The sequence below is a fragment of the Desmodus rotundus genome, chromosome 7 (genome assembly GCF_022682495.2).
Source record: "Desmodus rotundus isolate HL8 chromosome 7, HLdesRot8A.1, whole genome shotgun sequence".
NCBI lineage: Eukaryota > Metazoa > Chordata > Mammalia > Chiroptera > Phyllostomidae > Desmodus > Desmodus rotundus.
The window spans coordinates 108,041,102-108,065,284 of NC_071393.1; the positions used below are offsets into that span (position 1 = coordinate 108,041,102).

The following is a 24,183-nucleotide window of genomic DNA, read 5'->3' on the forward strand; positions in this document are numbered from 1 at the left end:
TGGCAGTCTGACTCCAATGAGTCAGGAAAAAACCCATATGAAGTCGACCAATGAGGAAGCATGGGGAGGACAAGGGAGCAGAATACTGCTTGTCTACCAATAGTTCAAGGCCCCTATGGAAACTCAGTATAAAAATTTCAAAGGTGTTAAGTCATACAAATATGAACAACTTGACTATGTCACATGTTTTTTATTTTCTTCCTAATTTCAGGCATTCTTCTCACAACCTAGGAGTCCATCCATCTCTTCTCCCTCAAGCACTCATTTTATCTGATTCAAGAAAACCTGCAATTTCTATCTTTAAGACAACCAATCTGGTCAGCATTTCAAGAAAGAGCTGTTATGCTACCAAACGACATACTTCAGGGATGCCGGGTACAGAACCGGCTACAGAGTCCGTAGGTCTCCGTGCCAAATGAAAATGCAGTGAGTGCTTCTTGTTCAAAAATTATCAGGAATTTCAAGCCACAACACAGGTGCACGCCCACGAAGCTGGCTCTGGATGCAGGACGCAGGCAGTGACGCCCTTTGCTAAGGTCTTTGAGGTGATTTATTGTTAACTGGTAATGGCTCCCTGATAAAATACCTAGTAGAAATAAATTCTCCAGTTTTATGGTTTTTGCTATACACTCAGAGAGAAATGTAAACATTTTAACATATTCAAGAAACTTGTTCACAAAATAGATGTTTGTATTGGAGTTGAAATTCAAGGCCTCATGGAATTTATTTCAGTTTGGAACTTAAATTTTTTAACAAGCTGTCCTGTCCAATTTGTCTTGAGATTTTAAAAACACAACAAAAGGTCACTTTTAAGAACAAGCTGGCTGATTTGCATAATTTGCATAATAAATAAGGCACCTTTCTGCTAAGCTAACTGCAAATGTGATATACAAATTACTAAATAGCATTCTCTAGCAGTACATATGTTTATGGGGCTACTTGAATGGTAGTGTGTCTCTTAGCAACCACGGACCGCTTCTCAGATTTAGAGTGGTTGAAAGCAGTCTTTAGAAATATGCTGCTACACTCTTGCCACAATAACCCACCCAATAAAACACTCCAAGGTTTGGCAATTCATTTTGGTCTAAAGAGGAGATAATAAAGAAACCACTTTCCAAACCATCCTGACACAGATGAAAATTACCATTACGAGGAATGGACAAGCCTGCACACTTAGAGCTATAGAAGGCAGTTACCAGGCTAGCTAAGTCTAAAATCAACATTTCTGTAGACACAAGTGCACTGTGCAATCAACTGACTATCTTTGATAAATCTGACAGCTTTCTTATGTAAAGTCTTAGCTTGAGTACATAAGAAATGCTAAAGGTCACGTAAATCTAGATTTAATAAAAATTACAATGAAATTTAAGCACGCCAGTCAATCTTAAGTAAAAAACCACAAAGTGTTCAAAGGTACAGTCACAGACTGTTTTATGGGACCCCCACAAAAATCTGGATTTTCTGCTTATCTTAAAAAATTAGATCTAACAACACTTGGCCCACTTACCTACCGGCCAGCAGTTAACAGGAGAGGACCGGTGACAGGGCCCAAACTGGCTACGTCACCAGTGTTTCCATCACTCCTTGTTGTCACACTCGGACTACTTCGTTATGTACCACTTGTCTGGCCTCTGTCAAGATTTGAATGCGCTATCCCTGGTTCTCACATATTAAAAAAAGTACATGCTCTTGGCACTAATAAACATTTATTCGCCAACCCTGACTAGAAGAAATCAGTTAGCAAATTGGAACTGATGAGAATCCAAGGACAGGAGAAGCCACGCTGGACATCTTTTTAAAATTCCAACAGATTTTTTAACAAAATAGAATCCAAAGGGTTTTTTGATTTTTAGAATAGAAAAAGTCAGATTTTAAAAAATCCGTAACACACTAGGTAAGACATGATACACCATGTGACCTCATGGAGTGAGGCTATTCAAGAAAATCTGTTGAAAGAAGGCTCTCAAAACAAGAACTGATCCCAATAAAAACAGTAGTGACAGCAACAGTGTAACATTTACTGAACACTAAGTATGTGTCGAGAATTTTCTTATGTGCTTATGTATTATTCACTTATTAAATCTCCACAACATCCTTTCAACATCATTACTATTATATATTGTGGATACTTTGCATCTACTTTCCACAGTAGATGAGGCATAAGTAGTTATATAACTTGCCCAAGGTCACGCACTAAAAAATGGCAGAGCCTGAATTCAAACCAGTTTATACACTTAACCACTAATCTATATTCCTTCCTGATGAGGAAGAAAAATGGGAGGTATTGAAAAAGGCTCCTGAGGCAACACAGGAAGCTTTCCATCAAGCTTCGGATTTTAAAAGGACACATACAAATGATGACAGGAAGGGAAACATAACAAATGTTAAGTATAAAAGAATGGCACAGTCTAACAAAAATAGTCTAGGAAGGCTAGCGCACAAAATCAGCTGAGGTTTATGAAAATGCAAAGCAACAAAATGAGAACGTACTTATAACTGAGCATTTCTCATATTCTTACTGACTGTAACATATATGTTCATGATTTTTAATGCAAAAACAGAGAAATATAAAAATTAGAAGGTAAAGATCATCATACATAATCAGATCCTATCAGACAATTAACAACAATTTCATGTATCTCCTTCCAAAAATTTTAGTGCGTATACAAATAATCCTTTTCCCTAAAATACTGGACTCAGACTCAAAAGCTCATACTGTTTCAAAATGTGCCTGTTTCACTTAAAAACTGATCAAGTGTAGCTCTATCTCATTCTTTTTACAAACTTATGATTATTTCACTATATAATGTCCACAGTTTATTCAAACAACATCCCTACTACAAACTTTTAAATTGTTTCCAATTCTCTAAGAATTATTAACAATGATGTATTCAGTATCCTTGTGTATGTATCTTTGTGTATATATCTATTTCTCCTGGACTTGCTCAGTCAAAATTTAAGTTGACAGAACACTATCAGATTTCCTCTTCAAAGGATTATGATAATTTAATATACTTACCTACCTATCTATTTATACATTTTCTTATGCGTTTTACGGCATACCAAGAAGGAGCTTTTCTACCCAAGCCTCTATCATATTTTCTCCTGTACCCAATACCACAGTTTAGAATGAATGTACCTTTTTAATATGTTTTAATAAGTGATGTCATTCGTTTTCTTTTTCAAAAGTTTTTTATTTCACAACAATTTCATTAAAATTTTTTTAATAAAAAATACTGAAAATTCAATTAGAATTGCACTAAATGTAGAAATTATTTGGAATTTCAATACATATCTTTCTGATGGCAACTATTCCCATCTAGGATTGTTACATTTCTGTATTTACTCAAGCCTTCTTTGCAAAATTTTATTATGTTTCATGTAAATTTTCCTGTTTCAGGAGGTAAGAGATTTTTAAAATATCAGAATCAGTCCTGGCCGGGTAAGCTCAGTTGGTTAAAGCGTCATCTGATACACCAAGGTTGTGGGTTCAATCCCTGGTCAGGGTACATCCAGGAAGCAACCAACAAATTCAAAAATAAGTGCAACAACAAATCAATGTTTCTCTCTCCAAAAATCAGTAAATTTAAAAAATTTTTAAATATCAGAATAAAAAAAAGATACTCTACTACTATGGCCAGACAATATGAGGTGTGAAAAGAGAAATTAATATTTAATGAGCCACTACTATGCTCCAAAGTAGCATCCTGTGCACGATAGCAGCAGGCATTTTTACGAGTCATATCATTTTATCATCATAACAAGGCTACTTGTACCTTGTAAGAGAGGTAACTGTTATCACCACTTTACAGAAGAGAGCACTGAGGCTCAGAATAGTTGATGAGGTAACCAAGTTTTCTGTACACGTTTAAGATTTAAAGTAGGGTTCCTGTCATTGTATCCATCGCGCCAACTGAATTAAGCTTTAACAGCTGGCAGTTTTGGGCTGTTTCCCTATTTTACTTACAAATGACTGATTCATCCTGTTATCCCCATGTCACAAATGAGGAAACTCAAACTTTGACATTACAAAAATATATGTGTTTAAAGCTACATTCCAAATACATAGAAAAGTCTGGGTTCAAAAGAAGTTTCTTCTTACCCCTCGGCTCAAATTCTCAGCTCCTAAAATATACTTAGAGTACACAGGGGAGTCAGGATTCAAATCCAGAGCTTCCAAACTTTCTTTCTACTACATCGTGTTAGAATAGCTCAATTCTTGCTTTGCTTTTGTCTTTACTGACAGGGGAATGAGCATCAGAATAGGTGGTGAAGAGAAAGCTAGCTACTATAAAAAATAAGTTTAAGTCTCAGGGCTAGAATAAAGGAAGTCTAAGATTTAAAAAGAGACATACGTTGAGATCACCAAACTCCCTCTGAGATCTTTGAGAATCAACAGAGAATAAAAAATCTGATCAAAGAAAAGGAACGCCATGAATGTCATCACAGGGTGGATCTCACTGACGATAATGCCTCAAGCCCCCAAGGACCCGTCTGTTTCCAGCAGGTCGCAAGTCAAGGCCAAGCCTCCCAGGAAGGGACTCAGAAGTAGGCAGGGAATTGAGGTCCTACTCCTAGAAGGTGCTGGAGTCCCAGGTGAGGCATCGATAGTAGGAAAACGGACAGGAGGCCAACTTTATAGGTTACCAACATGAAGGAATAGGGTATTCTAGAAAATGGCAGCTATCACGCACCCAGGGCTTGTCCCCAAAACGATAGCGAACGCACTGGTTAGTCATGTGATTATACTCAGGTACCACTCAGTGGTGCCATTGAATCTGCCAATACCCACCCTTCAGGACTGATTTAGGAACTGGGGTGAACCTTGCATTCGTAAACAGATCCAAACGAGGGAATGTAAAGAAAAAAAATGTAAAACAATGAGGCGGGCTGAAAATGTAAAGTATAAATGGATGGACTTCACTATTTATGCTTTATTTCCTGTCTCTAGCAAAACTCGGTGACAGAAGATCAACCCCGTGCTTTATAAACACTTACAGCAACTTCACCACTACAGAGCAGTAGCCCCCAGAAGTTCACTAACGCCCCAGGGCAGATGAATGGCACCCCTTTTTATGATGAAGTTCCAAGGCCCATAGATGAGGGGATCCATAGAATGCTGTAAACACAAAGTTCTGGCTTTTACCACAGCACGTGACAAAGTCTCCACGCTCTCCATCTTATGAACAGAATTTTAAAGTTCAGGAAGGATATGACATAAAATTCCAAACCGGTTCAAGGATGCCATTTGAAGACTGCTGATTAATGAATCTGCACTATAATAAAAGGAAGTTGCTAAAGGCACGCCACAGGCCCCTAACCCCTGTCCTAGCTAGTTTAGTACTCCTAATCAATGACTTTGATGAGGCCAGTAGCCAGCGTATTTAAGAAGTTCACGGATGTGATTAAGATGAAAGACACAGAGAATGAGGTGGATGACAGGTTCAAGATCCAGGAAAACTTCAAAAGGCTGAGGAAAAGTTATATTCTACAGAATATATGTCAGATCCTACACCTAGACAAAAAAAACCCACAAAATGAGTAAGAAAACAAGAGAAACCATGGCTTTACAACAACACGCATAAAGCCAAATTAGAAGTCAGTTAAAACCACAAGTTTAACGTAAATTAGCGGTGTTACAGCGATACTTCCTCTTTAAGAAACCTAGCCCCCGGAGGCGGAGAACCCAACTTTAAGCTGCGCTGGACTGACAAGACTCAGGGCAGCGTGTTCGGAAACAGATGTCACCCGTGAAGACAAGTGGACACATGCTGAAGACTTCAGAAACTGACAAATGAGACAGGGTTGAGAGAACTAAGGACACGGGCTAGAGAAGAGAAGCACACTGGCAGCTGGTAGGCTAGAAACTAGACAGCAGATGGGCTTAGTTCATCCTGAACAGGATCTCAGAACTATCAGAAAATCTCCCATGAAAATCTGGATTTCTGTTTTTCTTGAGGGGAAGAAAAGTCTGGCTATAACTGAAGAAAGAGGGGGAGCCAGAGATCCCTTTCAGTGGGAGCCGCTGGGCCTCCTATTGTCTGACACCTGGACACCAGGCTTACCATAAAGGAGCCTGCAGGCATTGGAGTCGTAACTGCTATTCTAGAGAAAAAGAGCCAAGGGGTGATAGGAAAGCTTATGTCTGGGATAGTGATACACCGAGGGACTAGTCTGGGGTAATAACGCCAAAGATACAGTGAGGTTCAACATAAAAAAATTTTTTTTCTAACAAAAATGGAACAGGCTGCCTGTGTACATGACCTCTCCTCACTGAAAAGGGGTAAACTGAGGTTACCCCTGATCAGGGTTACAAAGAAGACTGGTTAAAGAACTAGAACAGACAACTCAAAACATCCTTTCCAAGTCTGGGTTTCTCTGATGGTCTAATCTTTACGAGCTTTACTATTGTCAGTACCCACCCACTGGGGAGAGCACGCTGTGTCGGGCCCCTCAGGCTTTTCATGTAAAGAAAGCACTGGTTCATAGTATGATTGCAGAATTTACTGTTTCCATGTCAACTACACACAGGCTTTACTGCAGAATCATTACCTGATCTCAGCCAGTTTAATTTACCGTAAATATAAGAGAACCTGGTTATTTCATCAGTGGTGAAAAGCAAGAGCCCTCCTGACTTGAAGTCATTCCAAGACATAGTGAGGTTCAGAATCACAAGGATGCATAAAGGGCAGAAAACCAGAACAGAAGATGTGCTTGGGAAAACTTGATCTTTCTACACCTCAGTTCACACATCTATAAAATGGGCACAAAACTTAAGCCACCTCTATTCTAGACTGTTGTGGAAGTCAAATTAAATAATGCTTATACTGCTGCTCTGACAACTACACAGGTGCTATATAAATGCAAGGACTTTCCAATAGAAACCCTAACTGTTGTGTCTGGCATTCAGTTGATCAGATATGCCTTTTGCCTCTTGGTTTAAGAATCTGGATCAGTTTACCCATTCACCCAGTGATCCATGTATCCACCTATTTACCTGCCTCTCTGTGTACACCTCAAACCTCAGTTTTCCAAAGCCTCCCATTAACTTGTGAGACATGACTTCCCAGTGTGATCAATGTACGCTGGAAGTGCAGCACGGCTCAATGATTTGCCCACACAACCAGAGGGGAGGGGTGTACAGGTGCTCACGAGGCCCCCAGGCTAGGCACCGGAGCTGCTTCCCATCTCTGAGCTGGCAGTTGAATTAGGGTTTAATTCCGTCCAGCCACGTTACTGGGGGACGTTCAGGTGCTTCCATGACCCTCAGCTCCTTGGCAGTAGTCAGTCTCTGGCATTCTACTAGGCTGAACCATATGAAACTGCTGTGTTTTGAGTGTCAAAAGCAGTCAAAATATCAGCTATGGCTCAACCTAATATATCCAGAATTCTAAATGTATTCATTTAATTAGGGCAAGACAATAAGGTCATCATGAATGTTATCAAACTTGATCCAGATAAGGCATAGGGGAGATCAATTTCTTGCCAAATTAATGGTTCAAATTTGAAGTTCTCACTGGGACACTTGGCTCACTCGGAAATAGAAATTTAGTCTTTTCTATATGTGGTGCCACACGTATTACTCAGAAAGGAGCTCCAACAGTTCATACAGCAGTTGGCTCGAATACCCATTTTTATAGATAAATGTCAACAACACGAGAAAGGAGATGTTACCTAAAACCTCAGTGCCATGGGAAGTACCCAAGTCCCAGGTGAAAAGGAAGAAATGATCTATAGTTATAAAATGTAAAATGACAAATCAGGAAAAATTCAGACTCTGACAAATTCTAAACAGGTAGGTGAGAGTTAATCCCTTCAGGGAAATTTTAAAGTGTTGGGCTGTGCTATTTCCTAGCTATGAAAGCTCATCAGTTAGTTCTCTGACTTTGATAATTTATTAAAGGTTACTCTAAACCATGCCAACTCAGTTTTCACGGATCTATGCAACAGTTCCTTAAAACTCCTGATGCAAATAGTCGCTTTCAAGCTACGTAAAAATTCACGTAAACTAGGGTTATATATAAAATCCCTTTATAATTAAAATTTAGGGAGAAAAACTGCAGGGATTTAGGTATTACCATTCCTTATTATTTAAAATGTAATTAGTTTCCAGCACAGTAAATTAAAGAGGTAGCTACTACTTTTAATGGGCATTAATGAAACTGTAAGTGCCATTGCTAGATTTTCCAAACATCAAGAGAAACGAGGTAAAGTATTATCAACTGAGTAACATACATGCAACCATAAGAATTTGCTTACCTGTAATACAAATTTCTGATCTATATATTTTTTGGCAATGCTGGGTTGGAATTCTTGGCTCTCCAAAAACCGTATGAAAAATTCATATACAAGCTGTAACAAACAATGAAATTCAAATTATGATTCACTGAGAATAGTATCCAAAACCATGAAATGCCTGTAACACTGAAACTGACAGGTCTTAAATGCTGAATCACTATGTTATACACCTGAAACTAATATAATATTATACATCAACTATAATTTTAATTTTAAAAACACTGTAAAAGAAAACATGACAGGTCTTAGAAAATTGGGTCTTAACATAAATTGACTAGCTGTGCTAGCGTTTCATTGTGGCTCACAGTTGCTGTTATATTTTTTAACTTTTTTAAGTTAAAAGTTAAAAAAACACAGCCAAATAAAGCAAATAAAAATCCTAATCTTGTCATTCAGAGATACACTAAGATCTTAATGTATAAACCTCCCAATTTTTCTCTATAGTTCTACAATATACGAATGTACTATAAATATATTTTATATGGTTTTGTATACTATTTTTACCATCTAAACCAGTGATTTTGAACCCGTGTGCTACATAAACTTTTACTGACCTCTTTTCTCTTAGATTGTCAAAAAAAAAAAAAAAGACAGCAGCCAACACAACAATAGCCTTCTCATGTGAACACCCTGTCTTGAACCATGAATATATAGGTCATATAATAGAGCATTTTATTAGTCACATCACATATTAAGATGTATCTGGTTAATTCTTGGAAAGACATGAGATGACAAAGGTTGAAAATCGCTGTTCTAAACAATGTATTATGAACAATTTATGTTAACAATATCTAAGCCTTTTTTCTTAATAGCTACAAGTAGTAGCCCATTATACATAATCTCCTATGCTTGGACCTTTAAGTAGCTCTGAATTACTTCTCTATCAAATTATCCCACAATGCACATCATATTGTATAACATACATTAGTGCGCACTGGCTCAATTATTTTATGAGGAGATACTTCTAGAAGTGGAATCGTTAGATTAAGAGATATTCAAACATTCCAGAATTTTCAATACTCATTGACAAACTTCCTTTCAGAAAGTTCATGGCACATTACGTTCCTCTAAGCAACACGTGATGGCAGAATACTCTCATCTGCAGAGTAAGAACATTCTCATCTGAGTAGTCAACCTTGAATAACTGTTCTGATGAAGCGTAGGGGACCACTGTGTATGTTCTTTGCATAATAAATCCGTGTTAAAGTATACACGAGATCCTGGTATAGTACACAAAAGTATATTAAAACCAGAACCTTTAAGAGACAGGCAGGCACTGGGTTGGAAGCCTAGTTCTGTCCCTTACTAACTGTGTAACCCTAGGCAAGTTAATTTCTCTAAAACTCTTTCTTCAGCTGTGAAATGAGGATGATATAATCCCTAAGATTAGATCTGTTAATGTCTACAAAGCCTTCTGCACAGACTAACTCGTATCACCGCTGTCACTACTGCCTAAAACAGCATTCTCCGACTTCCTAGTCGCACTTTACACTTAAAAATGATTAAAGACCCCAAAGAGCTTTTGTTTATATATTAATATATTTTATGTATTTATAATATTTGGATGGTTATAGCATATATACTATAGAAAAATTTTAAATACGTATTTATTGTTTCATTTTAAAACAATAAAATATATTACATGTTAACATAAATCATATGTTTTTGTAAAAATAACTTTATTTTCCAAAATATTATTGAGAGGCACTACTTTTTATTTTTGCAAATCTCTCTAAAGGCAATTTACAGTTAGAAGACAACTGTAATTGTCTTATCTGCTTCTGTATTCAATCTGTTTGGGTTGAAGAATACAAAGAAAACCAAGCCTCACACAAATCTTGCCGTATGAAAAAGGGAACGCATTTTCGGTCTTTTCACATAATTGGGGATATTCTTCTTTGATACACACTACAACCTGACAAACAGTCATTTCTTAAGGATCAGTTGTAATATAGAATGAGAAACCATATCAATGAATTTTTCATACTGTTATACTAATTCCAATTGGCTGTCTTGCCCTCTGAATGGATCTGTACTCATGTGTGGTTTCCTCTATTGGCCATCTGTTGGCAAACTGGAAAATATCGGTTTATTGTGTTATGTAAAATCATCAAACGTTGACACATTTCATTAGTCACATTCCTCATTATCTCCAATTTCACTTTTTTAAAAAAGTCTAAGCTTTTGGAACCTGTAAAGTTCGAGGTGACAGATACAAGTTTTTCAAATTTTAATTCTAAATTTTGCTTGAGTGCTCTATTAGTGGGAACAACTGGATTTTTTAAAATTCATTTTAGAGAAAATATCCACCAAATACTCAACCCAGAATAAACCTAGTCTGTCAAGCGTTCCTTCAGGTAAAAATGACATTTCATGAAAACACAGTTTAGCTTGCCGCCCAAAACAATCACACGAGTGCCTCAGCACAAGACACCGTGGTACTTCCTTAAGCAGCAGAGACGCTGTACGCATATTCCTACTTCTTTATGAAGAATATGGTTTTAAAGTGTGTATTCAAAGGTCAAGATTTAATAAAATTAGTAATTTTTCGCTGCTTCTTCAAGGACATTCTTAAGTGAAAATGCCCTTTTTAAAGGCAGCGAAGAGCGAGACCACCAGGCCAGTCTGACAGCCGCCTCCATGTGCGCTGAGGCAACAGCCATTCCAGCCACCCCCACTTGTACGACTGTTAGTGCGACGGTCAACACGGTGAAAAGAGCGAATACGGAGCAGTATTATAAAACTAGTTTTGAGGTTGCAGGCCGCTGAAAATCAGGTCTTGGGTCTCCCCCAAGGGTCTGCAGACACCACTAACGCAGATGTGTCACACAGTAACCTTCCGACCTCAGACACCAATTCAACACTTACATAAGGGATTCAGATTCGAATTTTACTCCTTTATAAAGTGATGTTTTTGTCTTTGAAACTCTCCCAGATCAGAAAAACTCCTTTCCCAATGAACTGAAAAATACTGTCAAGTTATACATATTGTTCTCCTGGTCATAGGAACACCTGAGTCCCAACACCTCCTAGAAGAATTGTTCCTTTTTTCAATACACTAGTCTTTCAAATCTTAGTTTTACAAATAGAATGTAAGCCTTGTTCAAGTAACCCGCAAAGTGCAGAGATTCTCATCCTCCAGACCTGACACGCGGGCTGGCACACAGGCCTGGCCGAGTGCTCTCTCCCCTCTGGGCCCTTGAAAGCAGTTGTGGTTCAAAACGGTTTGGTGAAAACACTTCAGACATATTTATTAATAAGCATAAATGTTCTCTGTACTTAAGAGACAGACTTTTACCTCAGAATCAAAAATCTCCCTTGAGTTCCTAAAGGGAAAGACTGGGATCTTGGAGAGAATCAATTAGTTTTCAAGGTCTCATAATAGAATTCTCTAAGGAACATGAATAAAAAGACTTTAGCATTCCTGTTTTTCAATCTCAAGTGAAAAGCATTAAAAACAATCCCTTAATTGTAAATGGAGGTCCTGTAAAATCATATTCTACTGGAAATACGTATAGGCCTAATTTCAGAAATTACACAGAGAATCGCCATGGTAACTATGGAATGCCAGGTTAAAAGATACCAATATGGATAAGGAAAAAAAAATCAAGTAAAATATACAGTAGGACCCCTTGACATATTTGAACTAATATTTGTGGATTTAATACTCTTTTTTCTATTAATATTTTTAAATATCCCCAAAGACCCATGATTTGTTATAGGTGGTTTTGTGCAGACACAAACTTCAATCAAAGACAAGGTGTTCGGGAGCAGTCAATTAGCTGGGCGATGCACCTAGCCATTCCCCCAACCACCACGTCTCAAAAGTAACAAAAGTACATTGAGACGTGGTGGACGGGTAGTCATTTTAAACACTTGCTTCCTTGTAAATGTGGTCCAAAAGAAGCACACTGCTAATGCTGGAGGTGAGAAAAAGTGAAAAGTGAAGTGCTATGTTTTGGTAGGAAAAGTGGATTATTTGATCAATTAAAAAGTAAAATGTTGAATTTGTTGATGAATCACTATGACATGAACGACCTATTGTGAACAGAAAAGGAGGTTTCTTACACATTCAAAGAGTGCTCTGGCCAGTACTAATCCCATCTGTTGGTGAAAATGGAAAGGTGACTAATCTGTGGAGTCAGAATACGCAGAGGAAATACAGGACAGCCGACACAAGCCAGGAGCCTGTGCGAAGACTTCCATTAAGCAATAAATGGGGAGGGCAACAGTGTATCTACGGAGGCCGTCTTTACTATAAATGAAGGTTGAAACACAGATGAAATCAGCATATTTTTAATACCACTTGTGACTTTATAACCAAAAGGGTACAAGTCTCATCATCACTCCTTACTGTTGCTTTGGTTTTAGAGTTTCAGGTGAACTAGCGGTTAATGTCCCTGTAGTAATGGTATAGTATAAGCTAGAGATTTTTGGTGGCACAACTTAAGTTTAGTAGCTTTAGAAATTAATTTGGTCCTGTATCTTAATGAGTCAGTAAGCTTAGGAAGAATTAACTGAAATACTGAGATAAGCTTTATTGTACTTTAGGGGAAACACGTCTATGGTCATAGTAATTTTTAGAGTATTCGGAAAGCTCTTGCAAACGGCCAGAGTGGTCACCTATCTCTTCTTTGGGAAGAAGAGAAGACTAATGGAAGCTTTTCCTGTCTCTTCCGTCATAAGATATGGAATTTTCCTGAAAAGATTATCTTTTTTTGTTTTGTTTTTAATTTTTTTTTCCAGACTACAATGCAATTCTATAAACTGCTGCCAAACATTAAGAATAAGATTTGACAAGAAATCCACCCATTCAAAAGAGTAATTCTTTTGGGGGGATTTTTGTCACATTCTGGGATATACTATGAACATCACAAATAGTTTTACAAATTTCTTAGACTGTGGATAGTATGTCTGGCACCTTTAAAAAGTCAAGCATCTAAGGTAGATCAACTATAGTATTTTAATTAATTTACTCAATCTTGGCATTAGTAGTAGAAATACAAATGTATAACACGCCTGGGTAAGAGCTGAGAGCAGAGCCCCTGAAAATTCTCTACGTAACCAGGAAACAGCATACATGTGTATCTGTAGCAACTCTGAGTTGTCAAAGCAGGACAGGGAATGGTGCATATTTGTGTCAAAAATTCTGAAATGGAGGAAAAAATAAACCCTATCTCCCTGCTGCACAGTTTTTTATGCTTCAGAACGTCAACTAGTAACCATGAACACAGCTACAAAGATGCAGTGGCTTCATCCTCGAGGTGAAGATGTACAGGGTTATATTCTTTCTCTTCCATTCCTCTCCCTCCTTACTACAGTTCTCGGAGGACTAGCCTCTGCGGACAGTCTGACTCAGTGAGGATGACTTTGGGATTCATTTTGTTAAATTTCCTTGTTCTATTCTTTTGAGAAATCTTGGTCTAGAGAAGGCAGCTGGGAGAGGAGGATGGAAAATGACCAGTGTGAAAAAGTAAATACAACACAGATGGGCCTAGTGCCAGGAAAGGAAATGCCCAGATCTGTCTCGGTACATGAATACTACTGGAAAGCATGGCCTTCTCAGGGCGAAAGAACAAAACTGGCCATCACACAAGCTTTCCCTCAGCTGTTGCTCTTCCTTACAACACTTTGAAATAGGCACTGCAATTTGTTTTTGCCCTTCCAGACTGAAGAAACACGTTTGTGGTTATCAGGAAGGCAGGCATGCAAGTCCCCAGGCTACCCACCGCTGCAAATGAGATGTGTACTCTGTGACCTAATCACATCTAACTAATATTAATGTGGAAACAGTCCTGTGCTTGTTTGAGGTTCCAGCGGGCAGGATCACACTGGAACTCATAATAAGAGGAAGAACTGCCAGTTGGACCCCAACACAGGAGGGCCGACACTAAAGCACTGCACTGAAACATATTCCTTTATCCTTTTGGCATCCCAATTATCAAGGATAATAAACATAAAAAGCATTCTCTACCTTCCCATTAATGTAATGTAATTTGATTTCATAGTGAATAAAGGCGTTCAATAAATTCCCATGCTAATCAGCTAATGAATTAATGGATCTTTCTTTTATAACAAATGGTATAGTTCAAAGTACCTGTAAGTGTGGCCAGGAAGCCTCGAGGGTAGGTTCATCTTCTTCTGGATCAAATTCATTGCTGTCACTAGGAGGGAGCGTTCTGAATATATTGCAAGATACCTAAAAATAAACAAGCAGCAGAGTTAACTGGAAGCACCTCCTGGGAAGCCTTACACAAGGTCTTTGCCACCAGCAAAAGGGAACCCAGATGACAGATGCAGGAGCACCACCAAAATGAAACGGGGACAGCTTTCTATAGTCTTTGAGGTTGGGACAAAGGTTTGCCACCTGTGGGCAAAGCTGGAAAGCTGCAAAGCAGCACCGTCTACTACCCTCTTGAACAGTACTCCTTGTCCTTATGTGGTCATTCCCACCCTAGGTCCCTGTGATTGCTTACCTTCCATCAAAGCCTGCTTTTGGTTACTTACCACTCAAACAGGCTTCTAATTAACCAATTTACGCTAAGATATAAATAACTGCTAATGGGCTTCATGTATTTCCTTTCTCAGGCTTTTTCACAAGTTGCAAACGTACAATTGAACTATTTGAAATTTCAGGCATTCACAAGAAGTAGAGATGTTTTAGAACTTTTCTAACATGCTTATAGTCCTACCTAATCTGTTCTCAGTTGGTTTACAAAATAATAACAATACCCAGGATAAGATACAAACCTCTAGGCATTCCTTTACCACAGGCAATTTCCAAATTAAATGCTAGCTGCTCAAAGAATGGCCATGTGTTAGTACTGTTGAAACTGGGTGATAACACGACAAGGATTCATTATATTATTATACCATTTCTGTGCATATTCTAAGATTTCTAATGGGACAACTGTAATAGCATAATCAATAAAACATACTTAAAAAAAGATTTCTATTGTAAAACGCTTATTTTTAAATGCTGTTGCTACTATTCTGAGGGTTCCTTTTCAATTTCTATTCTGTATTCTGTTTCTTGTCCTATGTACTCACCTATCTTCTCCTAAGTATCCTAAACATCTCCAAACACATCCTCAGATCTGAAGAATAAAATAAGGGCTGAGGGGTGTGTCACACGTGTAGAAAGCAGGAAAGGAAAAAGCAAGGAGATACTGCACCAAAAGTCTTTGCCACACTTTCTATATGATGCAGAAAATACTAAGCTTTAATATGCTGTTCTGAAAGAGGGAAGAAGAAAGGCTTTGGGGGCCCATATAATCTAAATTTGTTTATTCATTCAACAAACATTTATTAAGTGCCCATTATGAATGTCCATACACTGTTCTAAGCACCAGGAAAATAGCAGTGAGCAAAGCAGATAGAGGTCTGTGCCCTCATGGAGCTTATATTCTAGTTAGTCAGATTATTCCAATTTCCTAGCTATGGAAACCGCCAGATGTCTAAGTCACAGAAAGGAGATTCGATTTTATTTTGAGTGCCATAGGAAGCCACCAGTGGATCTTAAACAGAGAAGTGACATGATTTGATTTTTGCTTTATTAAAAAAATGAGTCTGGCAGCTATGTATAGAACAGACTGGAAGAAGACAAGTCAGAAGCCTGTGAAAGTAGTAAGAGGTAATGATGGTTTGGACTAGGATGGTGACTGAAAAAACAGAAATAGATCGATTCAATATATACACTGCTGACTTGGATATATGCGGTGAAGGAAAGGAAACCATCAAGATTGAGACATAGATTTACAGCCATTTACCCATGATGTAGACAGTATGGAAAGGGAAAAGTTTCTCTGTTTGCTTGTTTTGGCGGAGAGACCCAGAAATCCAGTTAGGAACATGTCACAGGAGCAATGTGTAGGAGGCAATCAGACATACAAATCTGGACCTCAGAGGTGAACACGTCTGGACTGGAGACAAAAGATTTCACCGGCACATACACAATATTTACAACCACAGGGCTAGTGGGACACCTTGGAATGGAGTAGAAAGGGGAAAGGATCCGCAAGCATCCAACATTTAGAAATCAGATAGAAAAAGAACAGCCAGGACAGGTAAATGAAAAGGAGTAGGAGGTAGAAGAAAAGTAGAGTTTGGGGATCTCAGTAGCCAAGAAAGAGTGTCTTAAGAAAGCAGTCAACAGCAGCAAATGCTGTTTTGAGATTAAGGTAAGCATAGAGCAGTATCTATTGGATTTAGCAGCCCCGAAAGTTGATACTATTATTATCCCCAATCTACCATTGAGAAAACAAGTACAAGTGTTAAGATCTCAGGTTGCAGTTAGTAACCAGCAGCTCCAAAAGAATCCAAGTTGTCAAGCTCTACCACTATGTTCCAGAAAAGTAGGTAGATCACCTTTTTTGCTCTACTTTAATTTAAATTACTGAAAAACATTATATTAGAATGTTTTTGCTATGGCTAATAACAGCATGCACAGTTCTATTATTTTATTTTTGTCCTTTCCGATAATTATTAGAAATTATGTATACAAAGAAACTAGTGACTTTTCAGATGGCCGGCAACCTATGACTTCTCTATAGTTCATCATACTATGCAATCACAAAGGCAAAAGTCTTTTAATTACTTGCTTTTGAATCGTCATTAAAATATTACATGTATTTCAAAAACTGAATTTTCATTCCAACTAAATCATTTATATTTACTGTAATCTATAACAAGGTCTCTTCCTCTCCTGAGAGGGAAAAGTAAACCATAAAAGTGAAAGAGAAGAGGAAGAGGAGGAAGAAGAAGAGGAGAAAGAAAAGGAGGAGGAATAAGAGGAAGAGGAAGAAGAGGAAGGAGGAGGAGGAGGAGGCAACTTCTGGATAGTAAAAATCTGGATAGAAAGACAGAAACTTCTGTTCCTCCGTACTCTTGGACATACAAACTCTCTGACAGTGCCCACCAGACCCTACAGCAATTGTTTACATATTTGTTTGTCTCTCCCCACTAATCAAGAAGATTCAGTGTCATTTTTACATTTGTTTTCCTAGCATACATGAAGCATCAAATAAATATTCATAAAATAAAAGTGCTTTATTGAGTTTACTTTTAAACATTCACCAGATGAGAAACTAGGAAGCACAAACACGTTGGGCTGGACAATTAAGAGCTGACTCGGCCGGTTAAGTAGTTCTCTAGTACATTTGGAAAGAATGTCAAAGCACATCATCAAGTGTCATGGAAATGGCCGAGACTTTAACCCAGTCTACGACATAGTAGGGGCTTAATAAAAATGTCATGAATGAATGAATCATTGCTCCCATCCTGGAGACTCTATCCTAAGAAACTAAACCAAGAGAGGACTGAAAAAAAAAAAACTAACAGTCATTTACAATATTCTTCAAAAAGCATAAATTTGGTAATACTCCTTATGTCCAACATCGGAGAGCTACATCAACTCAGTGGAATACTGTGCAGAATTAAAGAGGGTGGCTATATGGAAGCACAGAGAAACGTTTATAAATAAATATTTAGGTGGAGAGACAATTGAAAATGGTGTGACTATAACTATAAAGAATGGATATGCATAACTAAAGGGAAATTAAGAAAAGCTGTATTAAAGCAAGAAAAATGTGGATGATAAAGTAGGTAGTTAACTATTTTCCTCTTGGGAGACACCAAGTAAGTCCTAAATCTATAAAAAGTGTAAGTTAGAGACATATAATATGTAAGTTATGCCTTTAATTTCAAGATGCAAATGGGCTCTTGAATTTGCCTGAACAAGATCATTACCATCAGGAGAGAGTTAGAACTCAGAGCCTCCTATGATTCCTCGGTGTCCAGCTCAAAAGTGAATCAATGAAGGAAGGACTGAATGAATCGACCAGTTTAAATGCACAGTTTAGCTCCAAAATCATGAGTTTAAAGCTGGGTTACCCATGGATGGGCTTGGGGGAGATCCCTAAATCCCCAATTTCTCCACAACGTTTTGCATGTGGGCCCAATTTGGGAAAATAAATCACCTTAATCAGATTTTCAAAAGACTTCCTAGCTCTAAAAATGGTTAAAAACCACTGTCCAAAATGGTAAATATGTTTCCATTATATCTTCCTTTATCACTGGCAGCCATTTCAGATTTATAGGCCAAGGTTAAACAGATGATTAAATAGACAGTATTATTAAATAGGTAATGGCAGCTGCATGCTCATACAAATACATCATGACCACGAGTAGCCAGCAGCATCACTCCCCACCATTCGGCCGTTCTGTAGAGTCTCTGTGGCTAGGTTAAATCCACCCAGGTGTTTCTAAAGTCACGAACTGTCTCTGTAGTATATTTAAGTATATGAGTCTCTAGCCATGAGCCTTCTATTTTATTCATTCAGGAACAGATTAACAAAAATATGAACAAAAGAAAACTTTTAAATATGTTAAAAGGATTTATTTTTCAACTATTTTATTTGAATCTACACTGGTGTTAATGCAAAGAAAAAGAAAAATTTAAGAAATAATTGTCTTTGAGGTAGTTTAATTCATTTTCACACTGAAGACATTATCATAAACACTGAATGCTGGACTCGAACTAAAGGCCTGAAGGCGCTGGCCTGGCCTGGCTTCCAATGAGTGACTACAGGGACAGAAAGCGAGGCTGGGGGAATGGGAGGAACATGTATTAAAATCAGGTAGAAAACCTAAGATTAGGGGTTCCACTGAGAGGCTTCCAGACTCAGATCATGTTACAGGCTACTTCATCCAGCACCTTCATTTTGCAAATAAGAAAAGTGAGGTTCAAAGAGCTTATGAGTTTTCCAAGGTAACACAGGGCCCCAACAGGCACAGAGGGCTCTGTTCCTTCTCTGGCATACCACACCGCCCACCCTCATGAAGACCTTGTATGCACCTGACTTCTTTCCAGCTCTCTTTTCCCTCATTTCTTTTTATTATTTTGTTCTCTTTCATTTTCTCACCTTTATCATAATCTCCCTGGGTTCTTGGCCTGTCAGTGGCCTCGATGGCACCCATGGACACTGTCAACTTACCTGAGGGCTCTGCTCAGCACTAGCAGGGAAATAGAACCATCTCTTCACTCCTGCTGTCTGGCTCAGACTCCCGTCATCAAACATTTTTATTATAATAGTTTCCTCTCTCTGGTGTTCCTGTTCCTCCTATCCCTTCTTCTTATCTCTACCACTTAGATTTTGAGCCCCTGAAGGACTCCTTACTAATTTCTGAATGCCTACCACCTGATATACAATAAATGGAAATACCTGGGGGATTGCCCGATAAATCTGAATTTCACATAATTTTTAGCTCAAGTATACCCCTCATATTTCATGAACATACTTAGACTAAAAAAATTATTTGTGATGATTACTAGGGACTTCCAGCAAAGATGGAAGTGTAGGTAGACACACTTTTCCTCCTCGCACAACCAAAAGAAGAACAACAAATTTAAAAACAAAAAATAACCATAACTGCCAGAAAATCAAAGTGTATAGAAGTTCAACAACCAAGGAGTTAAATAAGAAACATTCACTGAACTGGTAGGACGGGCAGAGATGGAGAACTAGGACAGAAAGGACATGTGGAAAGGCGGCGGCTGGAGAACCAGGCAGTCCCATATTTGCATGCAGTTAAACACGAACAACTGGGGAGCAAAACACACTGGCACAACCCAGGGTCCCAGCATGGGGAAATAAAGCCTCAAAACCTCTAGCTGTAAAAAAAAAAAAAAGCCTGTGAGGGTTGTGGAGGTGGCAGGAGAAACTCCCACAGGGTACTAGAACATGCACAAACCCACCCATGTGGGAATCAGCACCAGAAGGGCCCAATTTTGCTTATGGGCAGCTGGGGAAATGACTGAAAGCCAGGCAAGAACTGGGCAAGTGGCATTAGTGACACAATGCAGCAACCCAGGTTGCCCCACCCTGGCGAATAGCTACAGCTCCGCCCCTCACAACACAGCAGTTATGCCAAGACAAAGAAATAAGGCCCAAATGAAAGAATAGATCAGAGCTCCAAAAATAGAACTAAGCGATAAAGACGTAGACAACCTACCAGATGCAGAGTTCAAAACACTGGTAATCAGGATGCTAACAAAAATGATTGAGTATGGTCACAAAATAGAGGAAAAAGGGAAGGCTATGATAAGTGAAATAAAGGAAAATATAAAAGGAACCAACAGTGAAGGGAAGGAAACCGGGGCTCAAATCAGTGATTTGGACCAGAAGGAAGAAATGAACATTCAACCAAAACAGAATGAAGAAACAAGAATTCAAAAAAATTAGGAGAGGCTTAGGAACCACTGGGACAACTTTAAGCATTCCAACATCCGAATCATAGGAGTACCAGAAGGAGAAGAGGAAGAGCAAGAAACTGAAAACTTACTTGAACAAATAATGAAGGAGAACTTCCCCAGTCTGGCAAAGGAAATAGACTTCCAGGAAGTACACGAAGCTCAGAGAGTCCCAAACAAGTTGGACCCAAGGAAGCACATATCAAGGCACATCGTAATTACATTACCCAAGGTTAAAGATAAGGAGAGAATCTTAAAAGCATCAAGAGAAAAGGACACAGTTACCTACAAAGGAGTTCCCATAAGACTATCAGCTGATTTCTCAAAAGAAACCTTGCAGGCAAGAAGGGGCTGGAAAGAAGTATTCCCAGTAATGAAAGGCAAGGACCTACATCTGAGATTACTCTATCCAGCAAAGCTATCGTTTAGAATGGAAGGGCAGATAAAGTGCTTCCCAGATAAGGTCAAGTTCAAGGAGTTCATCATCACCAAGCCCTTATTATATGAAATGTTAAAGGGACTTATCTAAGAAAAAGAAGAATATCAAAACTATGAACAGTAAAATGACAACAAACTCACAACTATCACCAACTGAACCTAAAAAAAAACAAACAAACAAACTAAGCAAACAACTAGGACAGAACAGAATCACAGAAACTGAGATTACATGGAGGTTTATCAGCAGGGAGGGTGAGGGTGGAGAATGGGGTAAAAGGTACAGGGAATAAGAAGCATACATCATAGATCCAAAATAGACAGGGGGCCCTGGCTGGTGTGGCTCAGTAGATTGAGCACTGGCCTGCGAAACACAGGATCGCTGGTTCAATTCCTAGTCATGGCATATGCCTCAGTTGTGGGCCACGTCCCCAGTAGGGGGCGTGCGAGAGGCAACCACACACTGATGTTTCTCTCCCTTTCTCCCTCCCTTCCTCTCTGTCTAAAAATAAAATAAATAAAATCTTTTAAAAAATAGACAGGGGGAAGTTAATAATAGTATAGGAAATGGAGAAGCCAAAGAACTTATGTGTACGACCCATGGACATGAACTAAGGGCAGTGTGGATGCTGGTGGCAGAGGGGGTGCGTGGAGAGGAATAAAGGGGAGGGAAAAAATGGGACAACTGTAACGGCATTGTCAATAAAATATATTTAAAATTTTTTTTAAATATTTGTTATTTACCGGAAATTCAACTGTAACTAGGGGTCCTGTGTTTTTATTTGCTAAATCTGACAATCCTAAAACAACACCAGTACTAACTAAGAACATCTTCTGGTAATAACTGGGCTGTGGCTTAGAACTGGCACTGCAGCAGGCTGGGGAGGAGGAAGGAAGAGGGGATATGATGCAGGCAAGGCAAGGCACAGGCCTAACAGCTGCTCGCTTTGAAGAGCAGGCTGCTCTCTTATTTTCAGTTTTTTAGTTTACTGCTGATTGTTGTTAAGTACGCTGCAGAAAAATAAACTTCAAAGTGTTGGCCAAATTTGAAAGAAGGAACTAAAAGGTTCTCAAGTGCCTGGCCCAATAAGCAAAAGAGGAAGAAGTGTTTAGGTACATTTTCATGAGGCTTTGATTAAGCAAACAACTTATAACTTTTGACTTGCAATATCAAAATACAACTCTTATTTTTAAATAGTTATTTAAATTACTCCAGAAAAAAAAGATTCATTGTCCCCAATCCATTTATCTCCATAGAACTACTAATTTTACCCATGATTTTGATTACTTTTTGTTGTTAAGAAAAATGATTAACAAATTGTAAAAGAACAGAATGTAGCTAGTACCTAGTAGCTACTCATAAATATCTACCAAGGTTAACAATGAACAAACAGACAGTAAGGACAATACAGTAAGAGTTATTAAAAAGAAACTATTAAGTGAATACTTTCAACTTTTGTTAGTTATATATTTGTTAGCACTATGATTATTTCAGGCTTAGGAAAACCAGATATGTAATGTAATTGGAGAAACACTTTTACAGTATAACAAGGCAACTTAAATCAACTTCTCTGTGCTTTACAATCCTACTTTCTGGATGGTGAGGTGTCGTATTTCTGGGATAAAAGCAGATGAACTAGTTGACCTTTTATTTGTGAAACTAATGTCGTATAATTATGTAATACTACAACAAAACTGTAAATACAAATATAATGAGGTCAAACCTATACAATCAACTTTGAGATTACATCTAAAAAGTACACTTTCAAATAAAAAAACAGCTAAATGAATGATGTTAGAGAACATTCAAGCAAGTTTAAAAGTGTCATTATTCCTATACTACTACTGTTAAGACCTCATCCAAGTAATAATTTCAGTAACATTCCTGGTTGCCATGGGGAAGCTAGGTCATCACGCATTATTCTCATGGTATTTTGTGTTAGCTCAATAGATGCATCTACAGATGTGGTACATCTGAATTGAGCCCCCTCCTTGTACATTTATATAAATTTCAAAACATGCAAAACTAATTGACAGTATTAATATCAGAATAGTGTCAGGAGAGAGGTGTCAAAGCCAGAAAATCTGTGCTCTTACAGGGTTGCCTCCAGTCACGTTTAAAATGGGAACTCTGTGTAAAAGGCTGCCACTGAGCATGTGAGACTGCCTGGGCTATTCCTACCCACCAGTGCCCTTTCACCCCACCAGGAACTCTCCTTTAATTGGTGTCTTTAGGTCTCTCCCCCTCCAGAGAAGGATCATCTGTCCCTGACTAGAGGCAAGGGATCTGGGAGCTGAAAGGGAGAGACATTCCCAATCAATGTGCCCCCTACTTTCAAAAAGGCGCCCACTGCTCCAGGCTGTGCCTAATGTCCCTGAGTCGAGATTCCCTCCAGTTTAGCCTCTCAAGGGTGTAACCCTTCAGTTTTTTGCTGCAATTTGAGAGATATGGTCACCTGGCTGCCTGGTTTGGGGGCAGTAGGGTAGGATCAGGAGTTCCAGCTAGTTCTCATACAAACTTTCCATCAAGTCTCCTATTTTTGCCCTCAAGCACCCTTACTTTGAAAGGTATCCTTCTGAACAATTTCGAGTTAATGTGCTCGAAGTCTGGGTAATCCCAGACTTTCCTTGCTGCTGTTTAGTGCTCAGCCTTCTCTGATCGGCCAAAATCGGGACCACAGTTCATTCACTTTCTAGTTTCCAACTCGTTCATTCTGAGATCTCCTCTGCATTTTGCTTTACTCTTTTGAGTTTTCTTTCCAGTAATTTTTGTGTGATTTCAGGAGGTATAGGCAGGAAACATATGCATGTGTTCAATTCCCACTATTTACTCAAAAGTTAGTGATTATTTCCAACTAAATCATTTCTTCTATTCCATGTTAATTGAATTAATTTAATTTTCTTATGCAAATATATCAATCCCATCTTAGTGGGAAAGAATCCAGTAGAGCCACAAGAAAACCAAATGGCAGCTGCTCTAACCTTAGCCAAGGTAATGTGAGTGACCCCTCATCAGTTTTCGTTCTCAGAATTAGCATCAACTACATTAGATCTTCATGTGAAACAAAACAGGAAGTAAAGCACATTCTGGATCTTGGCATACTGTGCACAGAAGCTAAGTGAATGCCTCAAAGTCCTCAAAGTCATCATTTCGCCCAATGAACAAGTAAACAAATCTCAATGTATATATAAATATATCA

The 24,183-nt window shown here is 38.5% G+C and overlaps 1 protein-coding gene across 3 annotated transcripts in view; it reads right to left on the reverse strand.

The window, feature by feature from the left end:
* Positions 1 to 24,183, reverse strand: part of PPP2R5E (protein phosphatase 2 regulatory subunit B'epsilon) — a 139,910-nt gene that overhangs the window by 28,040 nt on the left and 87,687 nt on the right. For all 3 annotated transcript variants that reach the window (XM_045201980.3, XM_024567865.4, XM_045201981.3), the window contains 2 exons: positions 14,396 to 14,497; positions 8,260 to 8,352 (listed from right to left, as the gene is read on the reverse strand). In XM_045201980.3, the coding sequence (XP_045057915.1) occupies positions 8,260 to 8,352; positions 14,396 to 14,497 (195 nt within the window). The remainder of the gene's footprint in view (positions 1 to 8,259; positions 8,353 to 14,395; positions 14,498 to 24,183) is intronic.